This window comes from Cydia splendana, chromosome 4, assembly GCF_910591565.1.
Source record: "Cydia splendana chromosome 4, ilCydSple1.2, whole genome shotgun sequence".
NCBI classification, from domain to species: domain Eukaryota; kingdom Metazoa; phylum Arthropoda; class Insecta; order Lepidoptera; family Tortricidae; genus Cydia; species Cydia splendana.
Window position 1 is genome coordinate 13199707 of NC_085963.1, and position 27196 is coordinate 13226902.

General features: G+C 38.3%; 1 protein-coding gene across 1 annotated transcript in view; it reads right to left on the bottom strand.

Moving 5' to 3' along the window:
• Nucleotides 1-25599, bottom strand: part of LOC134789918 (tudor domain-containing protein 7-like) — a 58130-nt gene extending 32531 nt beyond the window's left edge. The window contains exons 1-13 of the mRNA XM_063760611.1: nt 25462-25599; nt 25194-25326; nt 24872-24961; nt 24098-24315; nt 22837-22995; nt 22459-22665; nt 21554-21697; nt 21099-21281; nt 20502-20719; nt 19429-19543; nt 16846-17007; nt 15460-15551; nt 15221-15383 (exon numbers count right to left, since the gene is read on the bottom strand). Of these exons, the coding sequence (XP_063616681.1) occupies nt 15221-15383; nt 15460-15551; nt 16846-17007; nt 19429-19543; nt 20502-20719; nt 21099-21281; nt 21554-21697; nt 22459-22665; nt 22837-22995; nt 24098-24315; nt 24872-24956 (1746 nt within the window). The 5' untranslated portion in view covers nt 24957-24961; nt 25194-25326; nt 25462-25599. The remainder of the gene's footprint in view (nt 1-15220; nt 15384-15459; nt 15552-16845; nt 17008-19428; nt 19544-20501; nt 20720-21098; nt 21282-21553; nt 21698-22458; nt 22666-22836; nt 22996-24097; nt 24316-24871; nt 24962-25193; nt 25327-25461) is intronic.
• Nucleotides 25600-27196: the final 1597 nt, after the last annotated feature.

The window sequence follows — 27196 nt, forward strand, 5'->3', positions numbered from 1 at the left end:
AAATATTGTTACAATAGTAATTACTGGCAATGTAACCCATTTCTCACAAGCAATAAAGATTATGATTATGATTATGATTATGATTATAAACCTAGAATGTTCACAGCATTTGTGTTCATATTTGATCTGTCTCAAATATCCACTTGTAGGTATATGTGGAGGCTCTACATCTCCTACATCCATTGATGCATTGACTAATTTGTTATGAACCACTATTGAAGCATTGTGTGTCAATTCATGCGCAAGCTCGTTTCTTTGTACTGGCGTCAATTTAATTTTATTTTCCTGATTATGGGCAAATGTGGGATCAAAATCCATAATAATACCCTCACGTCATAGAGAGAACGTACTTTTTAATTTTGTCACACGAAAGGCTCCATTTCTAGTCTAAAAAATTGCCAGTCATGCCAAATCTAAACGCGCCTTTATTCACGAATAACTGTGATTGCTACGTGTTTTTACTACCTTAGTCTACCGCAATACGTCAACGAAGGAGGTTTCGCGCTCTTGATTTACGAGTAATTTTGGTTCTCCTCACCGGCAAGGCACTTTGTCACGGTTAGTACACATTATTATCCATTAAGTAATTTGGTGCTATCTATTGCAAAAAAATCACCTTGTTAATAATGTGTTAGCATTTTGGTATATCTTCATTACTTTTACTTGATGACATTCTAGCCTTAAAGACGATAAAGATAATAAAAAAAAACCGTCGAAAGTTCATTCCACTCCAATTCAACCCTCTCCATTCCTTCCAATATTTTCGGGTGAAGGAAATTAACCAGTTTGGAAGGAAATTAACAATAATTTTGTATGAAAGATGTGATACCTTTTTATGTTTTTAGCCCACAGCCCAAGAGGTTTATGCACACATACGCTCTCAAATAATAACTCGTGTTTTGAAACGTATGTATGTCCAATTCTTTCGATTTCGTTAGACCGTTTGACAGAGTTTCAGGGTATAGGTTACTTACCTATACCCGACACTATGCCATGGGAATCCTGTTGGTTGTGGATATTGCATATAAATAAGCAGATAGGCGCGTAAGTAGTTTTTTTTTCATGGCAAATATTGTAAATATATCGGATAGATACATCATATTTCCAACATTTTATAAATGCGGAACATTTTGACCCTATTGAAACTTATCTAACGCCTGTTAATGTAAAATTTATGATAATTAAAATACTGAAAACTTTTGATAGTCCTTGAATAAAGCTCAAGGGCGAGCCCTCCGATGGCAGATATTTATGAGGAGGGTCTCACAAAAATCTGCTCCCGGGAGCCTCTTCCTGTGCTAAGTTAAAAAAACGAGTTTCTTGAAACTTTGTAACCGTCCAGAGGCCAAGGTTTAAAAAAATCTAGAAAGTTCATGAAACAATGGTCCAACACCATCTAGAACTGGAGAGAAACGTCCCATTCCCACCCCTTTCTGCGAGTTCCGCAAAGAAAGAGCAGGCAGCTCGGAGCGTCCGATTGTGGCGCGCTTTCCTGCGAGGCTGAAACCGAGCTTTCGCAGGAGAGTAGACCTTAAACTATTCCAATGCCCAATTGCAAGCGATGCCGAAAGCCGGGCTCCACAAAAAGTGTTAAAAATTTCTTTTAACTATTGGCAGCGGGCGCAATCGTGCGAGGTCAAAGACAGCTTCAATGGAGCTGACCTCAAACAAGAACCAATAACCCTTTTTCTGCAAATAAATATGATTATCATTATGAATAGCCGAATGTATTAACCCATTCATGGCCACGAACCGCTGAGCGTACACAATACGCCGGGCCACCATACAAACCGTTTTTAGCTAAAACGTATGACTCAGCTTATGGGTCTCGAGCCTGGCGCGCACGGTAAATAAATCGCCGCTTATGAAGCCGGCCAGTTGAACAGCATTATGCAACATTTTTACTAACCACCGTTTTTCTGTGCCTATAAAAAAAAACTAATTATTGCAGTTTGGTTAGGCGGGTTCAAATTCCGGTAATCCATAGCCATAGTCACAAAATACGAAATCACTAAACAGCACAGGAGGAGTATAAAGTCGCCCACGAATAAATCGTGACTAAATAATATTTTCACCTCAGCAGCTAGAACAAGGGTACTTTGCTTCTTAAAAACAGTGAGCAAAATGCGATTTTGCTCACTGAGTCATTTTGTCTCACTCAGTGAGCAAAATCGCATTTTGCTCACTGTGTGTCTCACTCAGTGAGCAAAATGCGATTTTGCTCACTGAGTGAGACAAAATGACATTCAAGTGACCTTTATAGTCAAATGTCATTTCAACATGCGGGGTCTAATACAAGTTCGATATACTTGGGTTCTATTATCTCTGTCCCTCTAGGTAGGTTCTCACTGCTTAGGGTGAAAAATTTTGTGTACTACACGAGATCAAAGTTATTTACATCTCGTGCGCTTTTGAATCCCTTACTACGCTCAAGATTCTAAATTAGATTCACTCGCTACGCTCGTGAATCTATTATAGAATCTTTCGCTTGCACGGGACTCAAAATAAGCACTCGAAGAAATATCAAACTTTGATCTCTTGTTGTACAAATAACTATTCCCATGTTACTCTAGAATACATCTCACATAGGGGGGATGGGATGAATCACTTCTTGAACTCTTGTGACAAATACCACATGAAAGATAATACCGCCGCCGCCGCTCGGATGCATTCCTTGTTTATTGTGTCCAAGTGTGTCCGATAAGCTTACACCTCGTCGGTCATTTAGCTTTGTTTTGGTAAACGCCATTATATTAGTAACAATAGAGAACTTAAAATGTATTATAGTACTTACTTTCTAATCTGCCGTAGAAACTATGATGTTTTAAAGAACTATTTGTAATACAATACATATTAGTTAGTGATGACTGTTTCAACCGCCTTGTTTTATATTGAAACGAAAAAAATGAACCTTAACATCATTGTTAGTAGGTAATTGCCTAAGATACAATACAACGATCACCAAATATTATGACATAAAAGTACAGTGGGAGAAAATCCTAGTTGCCTTACCCCTCATACAAAACAAAATATTATTATACTACGGTTTGGTTCCGACAAAATGTGGCTTACCATCATCCAAACAGTAATCGGTTGTAAAATGGTACAATATCAACCAGCTTCAACATGAAATAAGCTTTAAAACCAGCCAATAAAGTTTATTTTAGCCTGCTACGGAAACATTAGTAGTTTTTACAAGTAGCGCCCGGCCACGGTGACCCATACCTTGAGCCATGTCAATAACTTCTGAAATATATATATTTTTTGTTTTATTTAAATATGGATTTTTCTGTTTGCTTGCATCGCATATGTATCTAGAATTTCAGTATATTTACTATATTGCACTGATAGTAAACCAAACTTGAATATTCTAGACCCTGTTTTCATTAAAAAATACGTGTTTATAATTTTTTAACCTAATATACCTTATAGAAATGGTTGTTAGCTGATATGATACTTACGTTATTACATCAAATTACGTTTCGTTTAAGTTTAAATCAGAATTTATTCAAGACTCACATGTGAGTCACTGGCCCTGCGGAACTGTTTGAGCATGACCCATACGCTGAGTCGCTGGCCCTGAATGGGTTAAAAAGCAAGGCCGAAGGCCCGGGGGAGCTTCAGACAGGGGCACATTTCTGTACAAGGCCAAATATCAATCTGCAAGAGAGCAGAACTTGCCTAAGTGATGCCAAAGGCCGGGGTCCGCATAAAAGCTGAAGGCCCAGTCCGTCTGATCACGTTGCGCTTCCATAGAAGGCCTAACTGCGAGACAAGAGAGCTTGAAATTTAACCAATGTGATCTCGGACCCTCCTGCGGCTTGGCCTTTGCATTTTTCTTGAAAGTGCGACTTGTTGAGTCTACAACCCTATGGAGTTTGATATTTGTAATAAGTATTTTGATTATTGGAGCGTACTCGGTCTTTGGCCTCTATCTACACAGGGTTTTGGTGTTCCGTAGAGTACGCTCTTCGACCTCCAACGGCTTTAGAGCTCAATATCGTGTTTGCGGTCCGCTAGTTTGCTTTTTAATACACCACTATTTGTTCATCTCCAAGCTCTGCTGTCCTGCAGCTATGCCTCGGCCCGCCATCCCCTTTGAAACGGCTTATCATGGTCGTGTCCGAAATGAAATATTCTGGCCCATTTCATTATTTAAAAAAACAGCATCTGCCCTTTACAAAGACGGATAAGTCACATTACCTACATCGATACTGGATAGTTTAACATTTTGCCTCAGTTCTTTCCCGGATAATATATTTTATCATAAATAACGGTTGTTTTTATAACAATTTCTTTTTTAATTTCATTCATGTAAGCAGTTTTTTTAGATTACAAATCTCATTATTATACATATGTTTCTAGTTCTGACAAATAATGAGACCGAAGACGAATACTGAAACATCGTAAAAAGTATTGTTAAAAAGTAGATTATTATATTAAACAGGTCAACAGGGTAGATATACTTTTTAAAAGCCAAGATATTTATGGTTCCATCGTTTAAAATATTATCACTTTGATTTTGACCTATAAAGTTAATTTATATAATTTAATCTAATTTCATTTCCTTCTATTCGTGTTTCATTACCATCCCTTGGTTGGTGCCTTTCTTAAAATAATATACACAATACGTATACACATTCACAATATCAAAATCTACACTGTAACTTCAAAATAAAAAAAAATCCCCTTAAAAACCGGGCAAGTGCGAGTCGGACTCGCGCACGAAGGGTTCCGTACCATAATGCAAAAAACGGCAAAAAAAAAAAACGGTCACCCATCCAAGTACTGACCTTGCCCGACGTTGCTTAACTTCGGTCAAAAGACACGTTTGTTGTATGGGAGCCCCACTTAAATCTTTATTTTATTCTATTTTTAGTATTTGTTGTTATAGCGGCAACAGAAATACATCATCTGTGAAAATTTCAACTGTCTAGCTATCACGGTTCGTGAGATACAGCCTGGTGACAGACGGACGGACGGACGGACAGACGGACGGACGGACGGACAGCGCAGTCTTAGTAATAGGGTCCCGTTTTACCCTTTGGGTACGGAACCCTAAAAAGTGGCAAATCGGCACGAAACGGTAGAACGACCCATGCGAGTTACTGGCCCTGTGGGACTGTTTGAGCATGACCCACATACGCAGAGTCGCTGGCCTTGAATGGGTTAACGTAGACACATTTTTTTTAGAAAATGTTCTAGCTTCAAGCAATAGTAACACTTAATGTGTGTAATACATAGTTGGTCGTAGAGTAATATAAATATTTTACCGAGTGTTCGTTTTTACGGTACCTAAACGAGTTTTTTGCGTGTTTCTCGCAAGTTCAATAAGTAACATGACTCTATTAATAATATAATATAAATAATACGTCTTAAGACGCGTTTAGTATCCAGTATCATGTTATTAATCACTTTTTGTGTAAAGCGCCTGCATGTTTTGTGTGCGCCTGAACTGCCTGCAATGAAGATGTGATATCGCTATTTAAAATAAGCAGGCGTCTATATATATTTTTATTCAATTCCATATTACTCGTTAACCGCTCTCTGAATTTCATTGTGCTTCATACATGTGGAAGCACATTGCGAGCACTAACCTTAGGCAGTACTTTCACCTTCGAGTAGGCAGCCATTAGCTGGAACTGGAAATGCGCCCGCCAACCTGACGTCAGGATGGCGGGCGTCATCTATTTCTTAAATATCTCTGGAGTTTAAAGAGCACATTGCTCCAATTTTGGCGCACATTTGGCACATTGCTAGCACTAACTCCTGACGTATACCGCAGCTCCATTTGTTGATGTACACCCGCCATCCTGACACTCACAATTTACCCCATTTCACACACAAGCGCACTTCTCGCACACTACCTCACTTTACTGGGACAGGTCAGTGACTAGAGATGGGTAGGGGTGAGTAAATACTGAGTATTTACTCGGTATTTACTCAAAGCACCCGATAAATACCCGTATTTACTCATTTAGGTGAGTAAAAACGATTGCTTATAAAATATTCAAAAAGTGAGATTTAAGAACAAAATTGTCTTTTATTGAAGAGTGCTAACGTGTATTAACAATATCTATAAAATAAAAAGCATATAGGACGCTTAATTTAGGAAAAAAAGGTAATTATTAGTGAGAGGCAAATTGTGATAATGCATAGTTGACAATTTTGTTTTAAATAAGAAGGTATTTACTTTAAAAATATGGTACTTAAATTCTATCGATGTTCTAGATAACTGCATGTCGTGCAAAAGTGCGTGTTTACGCGGCACTAACGACCTTTTATTAAGGGTTTTTTAAAGAAAACTCAAAAATGGCTCAACCGATGAAGTTCAAAATATTGTTTTTTGTACTCTATTATACGGCTAATCTCCCGATATGTTTTCATATTTTTTCTGAACTTTGGTTCTAAAGTTATAGAGAGATAAACATTATTTTGGCCTTTCGAAACGGTTTTTTTCCAAAAATATACAATTTATCCAAAAATGTTCTTAGAAACATTCTAGTTATTTTTAAAGACCCATTTAATGATGTGCAACACGTTGGTGGTTTCTGAATTTTTTTTTTGTGACAATTAGTTACATGTATGGAGTGCCCCTCTTTAAAATAAATTTCTTGCAATTTTGAGTACTTAATCCAGTAGCGGCTTACAAAACACACCTATATTTCAAATTTATATGCCCCTTTCAGCACTCTAAATAGTTTATACCCACCAATTTGGGTATAAACGAGTAAATACGGGTATATTGAGTAAATACTGAGTATTTACTCGGTATTTACCCGTGAGTATTTACTCACTACCCATCTCTATCAGTGACCCATCATGTTTTTTTAAGATTGGACTTTTAGTTTAGTATTGACCACTAGCCTCCTTTGAGGGTAAAAGCGTTCCATTGAAAGATGAAAGAGAAACAATGCATTTAATCTTGCTTTCCTTGTCTGTTCATGTCACACGTGACGTACCTATTTAATAGGGGATATTATATTACTGCAATGTTCTGCCGCCAGAGTGCAGCACTACCGACTCAGTAAATTCATAGACTAACTTATACATACTGTGCCTTAAACTGTTTTTTGACAAGTTTTCACAGACAATAAAATATGACATTGATGCTTCAAGGCGGTTTGTTAACAAGGGCCTACCGGTAAACGCGAAAATCGAAATTTAGTTATCTGCCTCTTTATCGCTCGAATATGCAAGAGTGATAGAGAGATTAGATAACGAAATTTCGATTTTCTTGTTTCGCGGTAGGCCATGTGATTGACGTGACGTGTGATGTGTCAATGTGGTTTGTTTACTGTATGTGCCACAAAGGTGCCACCTACGCAGAGCTTTGCCTAATATTCCCTATTCATTTGATTGTTGACTGTTTTATTACCTAATATTGCTTTGTCGAGATACGCGTTTTGTACAATTAAAGCGAATAAAACAAGATGTCATTAAGTCAGATGTAAAATGTTATTTACTACTCTATACGGTTTTACATAAGGTGCAAAATCCATTCAATAGGAATTTAAATAAATAAAGTTTCAGCAGGGTGGCAATTCCATTTTGGCGGATAAAGCGAAACAGAATAGTTCTATCGAACCTGCTTACAAATTTTCACGAGAATCAGTTGAGAAATGTGATCTGCAAAGGAGAACATACAAAAGCATTTTTGCCCAAGCTGAAACGGAGACCTTTGCTAACGCTCGGCCAATGATGGTTTAGGTACACCTATAAAAAATGGTTGTCCCTGCTGTAATTTTAATATCTTTATATTTCAACCGGTATCGTTTTACCTTCAAAAATAATCGGTATCGCTAAACAATAGCGGTACCTTACTACTTATACGTTCACGAAATCGGTATCTGCATAACTTGATTGTTAGTAAACTAACCTGGAAAATAATCTCAAAATCACCGAAACATTTATGTACAGTCACCTGCAATAATATGTTACGTCATTAGCGCCAACTTTGCCTCCAGGGAAACTTTGCCCAAAACGACAATTTTAAACAAATTCGTTAATGTAGAAAAAATTATAATAGTTATGGCCACCCTGCTATTTTTAGTAGAAAATAGGTTATATTTCTGACAAAACTATATACCAAACTTGTGCATAACTTGACTTGGGAATTTTGAGTTTGAGCGAGTTGTCTAATATAGGGTATATTTCGGCGGGCAAAAAAATTGATAAATAATGAATGCAAGTAGAAAAAATTGAGAACCCTTTGACAAATATTTCCGGGTTTGATTTATAACACATGAAGCATAGATTATGTCTATTGAGATCAAAGAATATAATACTCACTATGATTGAGATTTAAACTAAAAAGGCTTAAATACACAAAAGTTTTAGCGGTGGGCAAAGTAATCCGGTAATTTGGCATCCATACCAACATTGCCCACCACCAAAAACGGATTAGGGTTGTTACTTTCATCTAATTTACCCAACTTCGCAAGTAAAAGAAGGTTATGTTTGTACACTAAAATAAGTTTATAAATATATACTGTATTTATTTGTCTTATTATCCTTTATTTAGATGTTTTATCCCGTTAACGAATGAAAAACCTACACAACACAACCCTAGCCTTTGTAAAATGCTTAGGCGAGCCTTATTTGGAAATGGGCAAAAACGAGTAGGCAACATTGCCCAGCAAATTTATTTAAAAGTTTTTACACTTATCGTTAAGTTATGTCCCAGTCGTTATTAACAGGGAATGGTAGGATTGCTTTAAGTGATCCTTAGACATCATCATCATACGAGCTGTATTTGAATACCAAATTAACGTGGGCAATGTTGGCGAAAACCCCTATATCTTTGCCCGCCCTCTAAAACGCAAAAAAATGGGTAAAAACACGATAAAAAATATTTTTCTTTTTTCAAATAAACTGATGCGTTTGATCACAATGGACGTGCTGAGCAAAAAAAGTCATATGATGTGATATTTATTGAGTAATTCGTTTTAAAAAAAAAGCGGGCAAAGTTGGTGATAATGACGGTACCTACTCTTCGAAGGCCGCAAAAATATGTGACATGGTCTTATGGTTCTACAAATAAGATAGTGTCAGATATTTTTGCGGCCTTCGTTGTGTAACATAAATTGCAGGCGACTGTACATTTGGAATAATTATTTTATTTAGTTTCAACGAAAGTTTCAAGTTTAGTACGAAAATACTTCAGATATGCAATATGCACAAAATGTAGACCTAATCGAAATAAAACATTGCTTTTTATAGGTAATTTATAAAACATTTGATACATAGGTATACATAACAATAACTAGAGCGCTATTGGCCTGTAAGCTTCATCTCGGTCTCCAAAGCCGCAAAAACTCGCTAGTACTTAGTGCTGGTCTAGCCGTTATTTTTTCTTGAAGATTTTCAGAGAACAGCACGTATAGTAACAGCACCAGTCATGGGACATTTAAGAGGAAATTTGGAGTATTTATGATATTTCCCTTGTACATGTAAATGTTCTTCCGCTTAGCGTGTTAAAAGATGAAAGTCCTATCCGCCTTTCATGTTTTAGGCGTGTTGTATCAAAGATATTGCAATGAGTTTCCACATAATTAACAAATTAAAACTATGTTTTTTTTCTCCAGTCATGGACACCAAAGCTCCAGTAATGGGCCCCCGGTAATGGACGTGGATCCAGTAATGTGCCCCCTATAATGGACATTGCTCTATCAGTATAAAATATTGAAATGGGGAATAAGTTATGGCAAAAAAATCAATTTTTGGTATAAGCTTTTATCGCTGAATGTATTTTTCTTTCCACAGCCAATTATTATTGTATTAGATTCATCGAGACAATTCTAATATACCCAAACACAATTAGTTAGGGTTTATTGCGATAAAGTTACGTACTTACACAAAATTTCAACTGAATCGGAAATCGAAAAGTGGGTCAAATTCAGCTACCAAGATTTGACCCACACTAACTAACAAGGCAAGTTAAATAAAAGTTTGGAAAAACGATATTAATTTATCCTAAGTCCGAGAATACCTCCTGGTTGACATATTTCGTAACTACATTTTACTTCTGTATTGTTTTAAACATGAAATTATGGCATGGCAAGCATCATTATGTCAATTGTCCCATCATAGGAGGTATGCAGTTTTACAGCTCCTATAATGGGATTGGGCCAAATACCACTATTTTTTTACATCTGTGGAGTCACAACATAGTGTGTTGTATACCTTATCTCATGGTAAATGCAATTAACAAAACACATTCTAGTTTTCATCAAGTATTAATTAATTAAAATTTAATAAATTAACTCACCTCTCTTAGCGAAGTTGTTAAGAATTTTTAGTGATATTTTTTTTCAGTGGCACGACAACTTTTGGGTTGACGCACATTTCTTAAAAAATAACCGAATTTAATAAAAATTCAAACATAATCAGCTCTAGGACTCTTATTTATGATAAAAATATATCCAGTGTTTATAAACTACTTTTATATACATATTTTAGAGGAATTGTGTTTTTTTGTCCCATTACTGGTTCCGTGTCCATTATAGGGTATACTACTATACACGCATTATACATATAGACGGAACGAACGGCATAATCATAATCATTTAAGGCTTGGCCACATACAGAGCGCGACGCAGCGCCGCGTCCACGCCGCGCGACCGCGGCACATGCTAACAGGTTACCGACGTCAAACAGACTGCGTCCCGCCGGTATCACGCCCCGCTTCTGTCGCGCCCCGCGCCGCGCGGCCCATTGCGTCCGCGCGGCGCGTGCGCAGCGCTGCGCCGAGCGAACGCGGCGGCCCGCCGCGTCGCGCAAGGTCACGTCAGTAGGATCGGACGTAGGCAGCGAGCGGTGCGCCGCGTTCCCGCGCGGCCGCGCCGCGTTCACGCGCGCCTTGAGGGCGTGTTGAGAGCGTGAGGCCGGCGCGATCGGCGCGCGCCCTGTTTGACCAGGCTTCGCGTCGGCATCACGCGGCGCGGACGCGGCGCTGCGTCGCGCTCTGTGTGTGGCCAAGCCTTTATTCGTCGCAATCCATGGTATTACAGATCTAGGTACAAGACTTTCAGGTATTACTTATACGAATTACATAACTCTTCCTGTTAATAGGCAATATTTTAAGATAAAAGTTCTATAATATAATACAAGATTACAATTGTCATCAAAATTCATTGACGTACTACAGAAGTCAAATACGTTTTTAAACTGACGCAAAATGATACCAGCATAATAAAAATTGATCCCAATCAGTAAAGATGAGTCTTTAAACTTTTTTCATTTTAAGCGAGTTTTGAAGGAACATAATACTTAAATTCGACTGTAATCGTATTGTTTTAAGATAGTTTACTGCGGTTTCCAACCATTATAACAGCAAATCAAATTATGCTGCTGCTATTTATGTACCCTATTTTTTGAAATACAATTTATCTACTGGTATACTTTCTCGTGTGCGTATATGATTTAATATCAATATAATTGTCAAAAGCAAGAAAATCAAACTGTCATTTTCATTTGAAGAAGTACACGTGTGCTCCGGTGTAGCCCCAACGGGCATCTGACTTGAAGAAGAATTTTGAGTGATGTCGTCAATGTATGGAAATTGTTCGAAAGTTTACATTTGAGATTGAATTTCTGTTAGTGTCCGACCGAAACATGTTTTTTTGCCGAAACCGAAACCGAAACCGAATGTTCGGCTTTGGCTCTAGTTTCGGCCGAAACCGAAACCGAAACCGAACCTTTTGTAGACTTGTTAAAATCGTTGAAAAAATGTCATAAAACCGCTTTTACACACATATTATGGGGCTGTCAACACCCAATGTCCTTGAAATTGATGTTACTTAAGCAGTTTTTTAAGAAAATTACTAGAGTTAGACCAAGATAATTCTGCAACGATTTTGATAACACACGCAATGCATGTGTTATTTTAAACGTCAAAACTTCTGTGAAATTATGACGTATAAATAACATTTGCACTAGTTGCACTGCGTATGCGTATGCTATCAAAATAATTGTAGAACTTTCTTGGTCTAACTCTATTCATTCACCAGTCAATCAAGCTAACATGTAGATATAGGGTCAACCAAAAACGCGAGCGCAGCGAGCGCGAATTTTTTGTTGACAATATCGCAAGGCCGGGTACCGATCTTCACCTGGGCCTAAACGTCCGAAGTGCCCCAGTGAGGCGAACTTTCATGCGAAGTCAAAGCCGTGTCCAACCAATGTCCATTGTATTAAAAAGCGAGATATTTCCTTGAGCGCTGGTGGCCTAGCGGTAAGATCGTGCGACTTTCAATCCGAAGGTCGCAGGCACAAACCCCGGCTCGTACCAATGAGTTTTTCGGAACTTATATACGAAATATCATTTGATATTTACTATTTGCTTTTCGGTGAAGGAAAAACATCGTGAGGAAGCCGCACTAGTCCCGATAAGGCCTAGTTTACTCTCTGGGTTCGAAGGTCAGTCTGATGGCAGTCGCTTTCGTAAAAACTAGTGCCTACGCCAATTTTTGGGATTAGTTGTCAATTGGACCCCAGGCTCCCATGAGCGGTGGCAAAAATTCCGGGATTACGGGAGGAAGATGATGAGTTTTCTTATTATTCCTTTGCCCAGGCCCAGTAACAAACGACAGTGCTATCTCATTTACTCCGATACAATTAGAATTAGACAGTGTGCGCGTTACAGGTATTAACAGCCTCTTAAGACTGCGTCGACCGTCTAGTGGCGCCCTCATTAGTGGAATTGTATTTTATAATAAACCAATTAATTTCTGTACCTATACATGAATCAGTATATGTAGGTACAGTTTAGTTTCATAGTACGAAGTACCATTTCGTAAGTTTCGGCCCGGCCGAAAGGTTCGGCCGTTTTTTGGCCGAAACCGAAACTACAGCCGAAACATGACACGACACTAATTTCTGTGTTGTCTTTGTGAGTAAAAATATAAATCGATAATAAATTGTAGTGTCCGACCGAAGGTTCGGTTTCTGTTTCGGTTTCGGCCAGTTTCGGCCAAAAAATCATGTTTCGGCTGTAGTTTCGGTTTCGGCCAAAAAACGGCCGAACCTTTCGGCCGGGCCGAAACTTACGAAATGGTACTTCGTACTATGAAACTAAACTGTACCTACATATACTGATTCATGTATAGGTACAGAAATTAATTGGTTTATTATAAAATACAATTCCACTAATGAGGGCGCCACTAGACGGTCGACGCAGTCTTAAGAGGCTGTTAATACCTGTAACGCGCACACTGTCTAATTCTAATTGTATCGGAGTAAATGAGATAGCACTGTCGTTTGTTACTGGGCCTGGGCAAAGGAATAATAAGAAAACTCATCATCTTCCTCCCGTAATCCCGGAATTTTTGCCACCGCTCATGGGAGCCTGGGGTCCAATTGACAACTAATCCCAAAAATTGGCGTAGGCACTAGTTTTTACGAAAGCGACTGCCATCAGACTGACCTTCGAACCCAGAGAGTAAACTAGGCCTTATCGGGACTAGTGCGGCTTCCTCACGATGTTTTTCCTTCACCGAAAAGCAAATAGTAAATATCAAATGATATTTCGTATATAAGTTCCGAAAAACTCATTGGTACGAGCCGGGGTTTGTGCCTGCGACCTTCGGATTGAAAGTCGCACGATCTTACCGCTAGGCCACCAGCGCTCAAGGAAATATCTCGCTTTTTAATACAATGGACATTGGTTGGACACGGCTTTGACTTCGCATGAAAGTTCGCCTCACTGGGGCACTTCGGACGTTTAAGCCCAGGTGAAGATCGGTACCCGGCCTTGCGATATTGTCAACAAAAAATTCGCGCTCGCTGCGCTCGCGTTTTTGGTTGACCCTATATCTACATGTTAGCTTGATTGACTGGTGAATGAATAGAGTTAGACCAAGAAAGTTCTACAATTATTTTGATAGCATACGCATACGCAGTGCAACTAGTGCAAATGTTATTTATACGTCATAATTTCACAGAAGTTTTGACGTTTAAAATAACACATGCATTGCGCGTGTTATCAAAATCGTTGCAGAATTATCTTGGTCTAACTCTAGTAATTTTCTTAAAAAACTGCTTAAGTAACATCAATTTCAAGGACATTGGGTGTTGACAGCCCCATAATATGTGTGTAAAAGCGGTTTTATGACATTTTTTCAACGATTTTAACAAGTCTACAAAAGGTTCGGTTTCGGTTTCGGTTTCGGCCGAAACTAGAGCCAAAGCCGAACATTCGGTTTCGGTTTCGGTTTCGGCAAAAAAACATGTTTCGGTCGGACACTAATAAATTGGTAGCTGAATTATCTAGCTTTCAAAATCATACAATAATTCAATTACTGTCAAAGACAAAATTGTTTTGCTTCTGTCTCAAACGGAACTCCGTATTTTGATTTTTTGATACTTTTAGTGTCGATTTGTAGAGAATAACAGCAAATTAAAAATATAATGGCATGAAGAGTCGGTACTCGGTTTCTTCGTGAACAAATTTACGTGTAATTTAATGCAATTATTAAACATTTATTGAACAAATTATGGTTACAAATTGAGGTCTAAATCGAAAACGTCATATACCGGCCCCTTAACAATAAAGTCGCGTCTGGATCATTTTCAACACCTGGCCCCCTTAGCAACTTCTGCTGCTGACTGACTGTACTAGACTGACTAGCTAAATGTGATATGGTACCAATTTTATTATTATTTAGTTTGGTAAAACAACAGGTAAGAGGTGTTTTATTGGAAATCAGAGATGCAACGGATAGTTGTATGGCCGGATACCGAATGTTCGGTCTGACAATCGGCCGAATATTCGGCCGGCGGAACTATACCTACGTTTCGGTTTTTCAGGTGCGCATTGTGCAGGTTTTGACCTGTTTCTACACTCATTTCTAGGTTCGAAATAAGCGCGCGTGCAGGCGAGTGGAATGTTTAAATACTTTAAATTGTTTTAAAATAATAAACGAGTACGAGTATGACCGTGACTGTTTCTTAAATCTAATTTGTTTACTCCGAAATCAAGCAAACTGACTATCCGGCATCGTAGGTCACTATCCGGTATCCGGCCGGATACTAAAATATAGGCCGGATAGGCCGGATACCGGATAGTAACCGAATATCCGGTTCATCTCTATTGGAAATGATTGATAGAGGCTCTGCTATTCGTATTGGCGAGTGCTCACCAAACTAAGAATTTTGAAGTCCCAATTCTTAACTACATATTAATAGCCCTAACACAACAAGTTAAAGTTGTGTAGAATACCTGCGCGGGAAGCTTCCTAAACTGTGGCTCAAGAATCTTGATTTTGTTCAAGTCTACAACATCGTCGTCTCCGTGGTCGCCCAAAAAAACAGCCGCTGAATCTTCTTCGATTTCCAAGATTTTCGCTCGTTGCCATTCATCGTCATCTATGTTAACGGCGTACCTTAAAAAATATTGATAAGTAACACAGTTTTGCAGGTTATATTGACAGTTTCAAATCAAAATATCGAGAAACCTACCAGGCATTTTTGATAATCATGTTTTTATCAACGGGTGTGCCGCCATGTTTATAATATCTCTCCATGTCGGCAAGTAAAGTTTCGAAGGCATCCTGCAATCAAACATTTGTACACGTTAAACCCACAATGCGAATCTAAAGTGTCAGTCTATGGAACTTGCTAACTATTCAAACAAACCGCCATATTGAAATTGTCAAAGAATGATGAATTTACTAGTGACTTTTGTTTACATAGTTAGCAAGTTCCATAGAATGACACTTTATTAAGAGTCGTTATACTGTATCTAATACATATACTGAGTCGTTCTTACGAAAAATAATTTCAAAGCGACAGCAGCCTTGAGCCCGATCCTGATTGTTAAGGATCATCCTGATTATTAGGCATCTCACGCGCAACAATAAGTGCAATCTTCGAGCAACACGGAAGGGAGGCGGCATTCGCACTATTTCCCCTCTGCCTAGGTACAAGATCAATTGATCTAGCGCGGGTAATAAAACTAGTTGCGCTCGGATTTTCCACTAGACCGAGTCCAGACGCGCGCGTGAACACAGCAGCAGAAAAATGCCTAGTTGCTCAGTTTTTTGTCGTAAAAAGAGGTCGGGGACATCAAATTTACAAAAAGAAGGTGTTACATTTCACTTGTAATATTTTTTTTACATATCATACGTTTATATTTAAACACAATTATTATATTTTAGTCTCATGTAATTGTTGGATTTATTGATTTTACTCGCCCAGTACAAATTGCGCATCGGTCGAGCGACAAATCCGACTTCTCATTTGTCAGAACACTGCGACGAAAATGTGTTAGTGTGCGTGTTGTGACACTTGTGACTCGTCCGTACACAAAAAGAGATCGAGGTTTGCAAGATTTGTCTTTGACGTGTGTCATTTTCTATGTATTTGTGTCGTCATTACAGATTGGATTTTGTATGTAAGTGTGTGAGAAGTGCGACTGTGTGCACCTTTCCCCCCCGCAAAAAATGGCAGAAAGATTTGTACGGTAAGATATTGCTTGGCCCTTCCTATGTGTCGGAAGCCGGTGTTGCTCGAAGAGTGCAATCAAAAACCTTCACAATATGTTAAATCAAAATTGTTAGTTGTTGTTCAAAATCGGCCTCCTGATGAGTGATGATGTTTAAATAGGTACTTATAAATAGAAACATAGTAAGGAAATATACTTAACCCCTTATTCATAAAACTTTACCGGCCTGATTTAGTTAAATTATGTTTTATCCCTTTCTTACAAATACATAAGTCAAAATGACAGATCAAAAAGACAAACGATTATTAGCTAATTGAGGTTTGTAATGCGTTTATGAATAAGGGGATAAATCATCTGCGCCTAAGCTTCCTCTTCTCTACGATATACATATTCATACTTACACTGTAATTTGGCCCTACAATCCGGAGCCAAATTTCGAGTGGAGAATTGGCAACGGTTACGAAAACATTCCAGTAAGCCTCTTCAGGGAACTGAAGTGGCGGCAAATCGCTGTCGCTTGTGTCGTCCGACAAGCTGTTCTCATGTAACAGCGGCGGCGCGCCCTGCAAACGAAAACCACTTCAACATCTACTTCAGACAAACTCTGACTTTAGCTCGATAGGAATAAAATGTCTGATCCTTTGTAATCTATATTTTAGTCTTATTTAAAGGTTATAAGTACTTCAAAGCTGCGTCACTCTAAATCAGCCGTCGGCAACCTTTTAGCAGCCATGGGCCACATAACAGTTAACGAAGTAGACGCGGGCCGCACTTTGTTAATATTTATGACTTTATCAGACATTGTCATATGTCAATATTACATACAAAATAGCCAGGGAGGCTCGCGGGCCGCTGGTTGCCGACCGCTGCTCTAAATCATGATCGGTGCAACGTGCAAGTTATTTGAACTTTTGAAAATTTATCAAAAAACAGGGCCAAGTTATTTTAAAGCAATAAATAAGTCACGAAATTATAGCAATGTGATGAAATCGCTTTTGAATCATGACGAAGATTTTGAGATGTTTATAATGATCACTGATCTCTATTATCTAGTACTCTAGTCTAATATAATTGAACAAATAGGTACATAGACTTTGAGTTAGTCTAGTTTATCTGTTGTTTTGACGCATGTCATGGGGCTAAATAGAAGTTAACTAGTGGCTCTGTGAGCTGTAGACCTCGCGAGCAGAGCTTTAAATAACAAGGTGCTAAGAGCTTTAAATATAGTAAATTAAAAAAAAAACAATACGAAATTTATACAAATACAATACAAATACAAATGCGTTTATTTCATTACTTTTTACATAAGTTCTTAGGTATAGTATAAGGGGGTAGGTAATTAGTCCATCTTAGGTATAAGGAGTAAGTAGGTAAGTATTAATCTAAACATTGTGCAACAAATTGTGTAAGTAATGAAAAAGGTGCGGGTACAGCTTGCTGAATTTAAACCCGCCCTTGGTCAGCTAATTGGAATGGTATTAAGATTACATAATATTTAAATTATGAAATTCACATAAAAAACAAAACATTAGTATTTGACAATAGTTTCCTTAGGCCGCTTGTAGACGTCCGGTATTTTCGCCGGACAATTGTCCGGGTTTGGCGACGATGTCTTGTTTTCTTGGGTGTAGCTGTCGGTAGCAACACACAAAACTGGACGTAGCCACGTAACACGGTCCGTTTTCCGGCGAAAATACCGGACGTCTACAAGCGGCCTTACGGGGTACTTAACCTGTCCTGTCCCACGAGCATTGACTTAAATGAAAGTTGCTTTAATAATGTATGTATTGGCCTATCCTTTTTGACCCATATTTGAGCCCGTGGGAGAGGACAGGTTAATACAGAAACAGTATTTAATAGCATATGTTTCGTGTGGTTAGTATTTACCTAAAGTTTAACTTTATGAACGCATCCCTCACGGGGCTGGTCACGTGTATATTCTCAAACTCTTTTTGATTATTCATGTAAAACTTTTTAAGTCTAGATTTGAACTGTTGGATACTCTTTGCCTCACGCACATGAGGGGGGATATCGTTCCAACATTTGGTGGCAGCGTAACGAAATGACCCCCCGAAAGCGGCCGCACGATACTCGGGCGGTACCAGCAGCAGCGCGTGGAGGGCTCGGCGCGGGCATTTATGTGTAAAAAAATACAAATTATAATATCCCAGCATACAATTACTGGGGATCGAACCCAGACCCTCTGTGCAAACAGAAAAAGCGAACGTTTACAAACTGAGCCAATTAGTTCTTAGATGGGTTGACGAAATTTAGCTACTCCTTCTCAAATTAAAATTAGTTAAAATTAAATATCTCAATACCTCCGAAACCAGCGAAATAAATTTTCTGAATTTTTGGCCATTTAATCTATAAACATATCTCAAAAAGAAAACACTCGTATGGTACCGATACCACTATTTATTTAGGCGCGAGCTATCACGACTCCGCCATTTTAAAAAAATTCAAAAAACCGGACAGACAAAAAAAAATTATTTAGACATAGAATCCAGTCACAAAATTTCACGAGATTCGGTTAAGAATTGCGACCTGTAGAGGAGAACACCCGGACATACAAAAGCAAAATGCTCCAGTCGAAACGTAGACCTTCGCTACGCTCCGGTCAATTAATTTCTTAGAATAAGGTCCAAATTTTAACGATTATGAGTTATCAGTTGATTAATTTTTCTCTGCTAAAACCCTGCAGCAAACTAGTGTTACCCAAAAGAAACTCCATACACTTTAACAATATAATAGAGGTCAGTGATTCATAGTATACATCCATCTATACAAGTATATAGAATCTAGCGAACAACAGTTAATCTATAAAATACAATTATCTGGTAACACTTGGGCTCAAAATATATTTGCCGCATAATTGAATTTTATAGCCTTAACTTTCGTTACCCTGCTTGTAAAAGAAGTGTACGAAAAGAAATCTACAGGAGTGGTGTCAATAATTAGCAAGAGATATCTTCTCTACATACCTCTTTGTTAGGGAGAAGTACTAATAGTCCGTTAACCACTCTGTCTTTTAATATTCGGGGACAATTTTCCACCAGTTCTTGCCAGTTACTGGGCAAATTCTCTCCAAACTTTTGTCTAAAAACATAATTCAGCACTACATCACCACGTCCTTTATTTATAACATAACAATGTCAGGTGTACGTTATATTATGGGGTTTAAATTGTTACATTCACTAGGAAGGACTGAAGTTTTACAATAAAGTGCATGATTGATTTGTAAGTAATTTTGCGTCATGCATTTCTTACATATACAAATAGTATAAGGTAATAGTGTAAGGTAAGTACTTATAATTAAGTATAAGCAAGGTAATCGACTCGAGTGAGTTTTTAGTTAGTGTGTTCAGGTTTTAAATCAAGTAGTTAATGAGTCACGTCAATAGCAAAATTGCATGTCTGTATAAGTTACCAAAGAACTTACAAATCCGTATACGATTACCTAACGCGAATCGTTTAAATTGTAGAATAAATCACAAAACGCACTCTAATTAATTAATTATGATATCTAGGGCAGCTGTTTTTTATTGCCAATATCTAATTTAATAAATTATTGGAACATGCTAATTTTCTCACTCGAGTTTCCGTTTGGCTGCGTTTCCTGTACTGACTAAATATTATAATTCAAAAAGGATATGCTTATTGCTTATTGGCGTCCTCTCTTAAATTAAAATATAAGAGAAAAACGGGCCTGTAAATAAACCATATTGTGTTGTGCATGCATCAACTTTTTCCCCTTGAAGAGTAAAATAAAAATAGTAGGTAGCTAGTTTAGTTTGGTGTGGTTAAAACCACTTGGCGTCCTAATATTATGCATTTTATAAAAATATAATTGTAGTATTACATTACATATACTCTTTGTTTATGATTCGATAAACTTTTCATGAAAGAAAGAACTTCAATATTATATTTACGAAACAGAACGGAATGTGTAATATGACAAAGCGTACATTTTAATCGTAAAACTGTGCATGCAGTTCATCAATTTATCTACTGAACTGTTAAAGCCAAAACTTTAAAAATGTTATATAGATCGTACCTATATAAATGTGGCACAGTGCTAGCCCAGAGGCCGGCCTCGTGTTCGGCCACGAGGTCCGCGAGGCAGGCGACGGCCTTGCCCGGCGAGGACGTGGGCATGCCGCCCGACTGCGCGCTCTCTATCTCCACGAGCAGCTTCACTGCCGCCACTTCCTTGGCCAACTCTTGGGACGGCGATGAATCTGGATATGACGACGTCGAGTAGGACGTACCAACCTGCAGTTGACAGGATATAGATATAATTTTCGTCTGCAGCTTACTTACAGCTAGGTGAAATACGAGAATTATATGGTCTTGGTCGTGGTCGAGGCAAAAACGTGACACTGCAGATTTTCTACTTGTTACTTGTTCGTATCGTCTTAAGAAACACTTGATAAGTGTATCAACAAAACATCAGCGTGAAAGTTACCGCAAGGATTCTTAAAATTATACATGTACAGTCAGCAAAACCAGTACCTTAGCACCTATGCATACAACATGCATTTGCAACATGCTGACGGTAGTAACGGTAACATACGAGGATGAAATTGAACTGACGGTGCATATCTATTAGCGTGTTATATAACGTGGAAATATGAAACCAATAAGTTTATACCTTAATTGAGCAGTCGTAACTGACGGGTCCTCGTTTCGGTCGAAGGTCGTGCACCTTGTAGACGGGCTGCGCTAATCCAAGCTTGCGACAGGTCCATTCCAACTTGACCACGGAAGAGCTGGAGTCTGGTGGTGGTTCTAAGCTGTATGCTGGTGCTACATGTGTCACGGGACCGCTATGCTCCTATAAATAAGTTTTGGTTTATATCGAACTCATGGCTCGTAAATTAAATGACATTGAGTTATTGTATCCATTGCTGGGTGTTGTAAACTTTACATAATATAATGCATATAATGGCGTTCAATCATTTATTCAAAACTTTTTTTGGTCATAACAAAAACCTCAACTTGTGAATAAAATTGAAGGTAGTCTCTAAAGTCAAGGCATAGTTTTATAAGAAACTTTTCAAAATTACCTAATAGATATACTTAATTAGGTAATTACAATATACTTACAACAAAATCGTTATTAGTGGCTGGTAGGGGCAAAGGTATCATCAGATCATCAGTGTTCAGTCGGTCTCTCAGGCTGGACAATCTTTGTGAAGCTGACATCTTAGAGGTTTGCTGTGCATTTTCTGTGCGTATGGAATGTTTAACCTGCAATCATTTGAGAATGTACATAAAAGCCTAGCCTATCATCCGTTTGATCGGTGTTGAATGAATGTAGCATAAGATATACTAGGTAGGTAGGTATTAGGTACCTACTGATATTTTTCTTGAAATTCTAGTATGGAAACGATTGGAATAGTTTAAGAAAGTGGTCATGGTTTGTGTGCCTTACATTAATATGTGACGTTCCACGGCAAAAGGTACCCTATGGCGGCTGGCGCTTACGTCGCATAGCGCCGCAATAATATTGGAGCAGCGTTAATAATAGCGTAAGCGCCAACCGCCATAAGGTACCTTTACCCGTGGGACTACGTCACATATACATATGTAGTATATGTAGGTAACCATATATGAGACTAAAAAACACTATAAGTAGGTATTTAACCCAAGACGTTGCTTAGATTGTGAACATTATAAATCCCAAATTGACTAAATAGCAGAGTAGGGGCATTGGGATAGGCACTAGCAGACCTGTGGGCGCAGCACAGTTCCATTTTTATCGTCTATCACTATGCGCGTCCCTTACATACTTGTTAGAACGTGACAGGCATGGTGACAAGGGATAAAAACGCGACCGTGCTACGCCGCCTGGGCGCCACGACATGTCGATTATTGAGCGAGACGAGAGCATCCTTCTCTCACGCATGGTACTAGAGGTGGCCAGCAATTGTTATGTAACTCACGTACCTATTATAAAGAGCCGCGCAATAAACCTCGCAGAAATCATCAGAACATCAAAGTGTACTTACGTCTTCTGAGTGCGTATTGACAGGTGCCAGGGGTACCCTTTCAGAGAACCTTTCTGGCTCCCTCGCTGGCGCGGGAGGGTCGACTGGTTTGGTAACAGCATTATATGTTGTCCTTTCCGTTCTCTCAGTATTTTCCGTCAATGGTTTCGATGTCGTTTTCGTTACGGGGGGTTTCGTTTCGTACGGTTTACTGAATTTATTATTATGCTAAAATCATGTGAAGAAAATTAAGTATAGGTATTTACTAACCGGGATTTCAACCAGCGATAGTCAACTTCTTAAAAAATATTAGTATTATTACAAATACCATCCAACTCATCCAAGCTGTTAGATGTTTACCTACTTATGTAAATGAAGCATTATAGATTATGTATTTACCTTGTTGCTATAATTGTTGTTGAATGGTGTTCCGCCTTTCGCTCGGTAATATTGGTTCGAGTACTGATTATTGTAATTATAGCTCGCGTTGTTATAGCTGGTGTATGACCCGGTGGTTGTGGGTTTGCGCCACGAGCCTTCTTTTTTGGGAAACCGATTCTAAAAAGCAAACAATGATAAAAATAATGCAGGGGTTTCTAATTTCTAACTCAGAAACCCCTGCATTATTTTAACTACCTACAACCAAACATATAAGTGGATACCTCTTATGTTGCCCTCTTTAGTGTGTCGAGTTTTGAACCACTTGTAAGGTAACTCCTAAATAGGCTATAAGCTGTAGACCCGCAATAAGCTTAATAAAAAATACATACTTTGTTGAGTCATTCACAGCAAACTCACAAATCACAATGAAGTAATAACTATTTACATTGAAATGTACTAAAACTGAATAAAGCCTTTGGTTTGTAATATTGTTCATGATAAATTCTGAACTGTAACCCTATGGTAGGGGAGCCCAAGAGGGGATTTTTGTGTTTACTCGAGCGCGTCAGATTAAGATATGAATGATATCTTGCTACCCCATGTAGTCTCCTTTTAGTCATCTATGTTGAGCCCTTGGTTGGTGGGGGTTCACCAAATTGTTAAGCAGATTGTGGATTTGGTCATATTAGTCCAAATTAACACTATTATTATCAGATTTAGTAATTGTGCTATTACTAAATCTGATAATTATTTGCACGCATTTCCTTAATCTGACGGTTACAATGTAAAAATTACGCGTCAAACTTGTGTTCGTCAGATTAAGAAAATGCCTACAAATAAGTGTTATATTAAGTTATAGAAAAAATATAGCATTAATGTGGACAAAAACGACCAAACCCACAAACTGCTTAACGATTTTTTAACCCTCCACCAACCTCGCGAAATTTAAAAAAAATTGTAGACGCTTTCCGGCTCGCTGAAAATAAAACTATATATAACTATATTCCAATAGGTCTATATGACGCTTGAGTAAATCCCGATTTAGCATCGTGGGCTCCCCTACTACTATACAATTCTGCAAACAAAGATATCCACTTCAAAAATATCATTTTTAGTTTTCAAGCAAATCAACTTTTTTTTGCTGACATAGGTACCCTATTATGTAATTCTAATAAGGACAGTCTCTTTTATTTACAATTGTGTCTGAAGGCATAACTAAAGAAATATGTTACAAAAAAAAGTTGATTATGCTGTTTAATGAAAGAAACATTTATCTTACAGTGAAATTAAACCTTGGTGTTGGCTTCTTGCTAGTTTTTTGACGGGACACCATAGCTGCAATGTGTTGGGTTTCCTGACTTGCTATCGCATCAACATACCATTCCCCATTAATTTGAGTCACTTTGAAACCGGGAACATCAACAAAGAGTCTATCCAGTGTCGGATAACCCAACTTTTTAAATGGTATCCACTCTCCTTGAAGTTCACGGTAATCCCCTGTGGAAAATTAAATCAGACTGCAAGTCCAAATCTGCCAACCCACACAGCACCTAACTTAAAATTTTAAATTATGAATCTCATTGCAGACTTGATACCTATTTCCCCAGAGGAAAGCGAGCAAGGTAACATTAAACATTAAATTATTAGTATGCACAGAATCATGTGATCCAAATGTACTCTGTAATGCTTTTGGCCTTCATTTTTTACCCAGGTCACTTCCTCTTGGTTGAATTGAAGCCATTTTGTATGGCATTCTGCTTGCTTTCCCACCCTATAATTACTACACATATGTAAGGCTTGACCAATTTTCAGGCAATTAAGGTTCCTTCCCAACAGCACACCACTGTAAGATATTAGATATTTTTAGAAATTTATCTTATAAAATAAAATGTAAGCCCTTGATCTTGAGTTTTTCTCACACACATTTTTCTCATACATATGTGTTGTTGTTGCTTCTAGTTGGCAGGCCACTAGCATGCACTTCTCGAAGGACTTTTATAGTATACAGGAGGTATACTAATCGAAATATACAAAAAAACTATTTTGTACTTACTGTTACATTGTTTGATGGTCAGAGCTCCTTTTACTGAGAGCAGTGTGGCCCGAAGTGCCGATATCACTTGTTCTTTATCAGCCATTTTCGCTATAATCAATAAACACATATTAAGGAGAGATGTCGTTATAAAAACACTATTAAGTACGAAGAAAGATTTTGATTTAAAGTTTTAAAAAGTTATGGTCCCAACCATAAAAAAGTTATAAAATTAAATGAATATTTCAAACATACGAATCTTAATACCCCGCTATTGTTTTAATATAAACATGAATACAGGTTAATATACAACGTTCTACTATTTATTATTTTGAAGACATACCTTACTTGAAAATATGTTAGCTGCAGAAAACTGTCAGCGCCGGATTCAGTGCGGTATAGCAGTTGAAACAAGTAGTCCACAAAAAAGCCTACATTTCTATTATGCAAATGTTTATTGAATCATGAAAATACTCCTGAAAAAAAGATTTTGACGCGTAAGCAAGAGAAATCAGACGGTTTCACCGATTACATGTTTTTATTATTATTCTAATATCGAGCAGGTATTCTTTCCCCATTTTTCTGTATAAATGCAACAGATTACGTCCTACCTTAGAAATTATGGCAAATTGTCTAATTCGGAATCTGGGTACTGCAATCAACCAACAATTTTTATTTCGTAAGGTAAGAATGTCGAACGAACGGCGAACAGTCAGTCAAGTCAATTTCTTTTCTCCAACAAAACGTGTTGCAACGTTAAAAAAATATCATGAGATAAAAGCCAGTCCAAACGGGACAATCAAAATGGTCCGATTTGATCAAAAAAGAAATTGGCGTTTGGCGTCAATCGTAAGGCCATAACACACTATCGCACCTCACCAAGGTGTTACCACTATTATTTTAACTTTAAGTAGCTAACACACTAGTTGTTAACTACTTTATGGTGAAGCCGCACATAGTCAGGAGTGGGCTTGATATTTAGCCCCCTCCAGACTATGCGCGTGAATCGACTCCACACTCGCGTTCGCGGCTTCGCCCGCGATTCACGCGCATAGTCTGGAGGGGGCTTTTGACGCTCAAAACCGGCCAAGTGCGAGTTGGACTCGCGTTCCAAGGGCTCCGTACATTACACAATTTTTAACAATGCATTTTTTTGATGTGAAAAGTGTAGTCCATTTTTCGCCAATCTGATTCAATTGGCCGATCGAATCAGGAGGTGCGGACGCAAATACCAATTTGGCTCGCCGAATTCAACCGCCGATAATGACCGATATTACCGATAAAATGAAGTGCGGAGTGCGGAGTTGCGGACGCAAGAATATCAATTTGTGAGGCCAGTATTTTCATTCTGGGGCATTTTTTCAATTTAGAGGGCTCTACACTATAAATCTAAAATTGGAGATTGACGCCAATTTCATTTCTGATCAATCAGTCCCGTCTGGATACCATTTTATCGGCAATCCAAGCGCCGATTAGTCGGCCAAAACATAGTCGGTACATCACTAGTTTAGATATGGGGCATAAATGGTAGGATCCAAAGGTAGGATCCTATAGATCAGATGTGCGTCCGTGAGGGACAGAACATACGCAATGAGGACACTATGTCGAGTTTATTTGTTGCGCACAGACCTATGCTGCCCACCATTACCGCATACTAAATTTATATTTATACAAGGACAAAAATAAATAGCTCTTTCTCTGTTACTCGTACTGAAAGATACATAAAGACTATCCCGTCCCGTTCGGTCATTTCCCCCCATCCGTCATCCAGTGATACTAGATTCATGTTATTTATGGGGTGTCGTTGGATAGCTCTTTCAAATTCAAAAAAATAAGGGTCTCCAAGAACGATTTTTTGATGAACGTAATAGGTATTTTGAGAAATTGTCGGTACAAAGAAAAAAAAATCTAAGTCTAAGTTTAGAACTGAAGTTCCAAAAAAATGATAAAAGTAAATCTTTAAAACATTTTCAAGGAAAACTATAGCAAACCTGATCGGTTAAGCTGTTTTTGAGAATTTTGCAAAAAGTATATTTTGAAGGACTACAGAAACCTACACTGAGCATGGCCCAACCTGTTCTTGGCCGGTTTTTGGCAATAAGATTGCTAGTCATCGTAATCATTAATCAACTGCAACACTTTGTTACATTTCTAACAATATAATTAGAGGATTAGGCTATTTTAAGGCCCCTGTACACAATGGGCCAGCGCCGGCCAGTCCAAGGGACGCAGCCATGCGGTAGAATGAGATAGCAATATCACTTGCTCCCTCTAACGCATAAATGCGTCCCCCAGACTGGCCCACCCTGGCCCATTGTGTATAGGGGCCTTTAAATGAAAGAACAA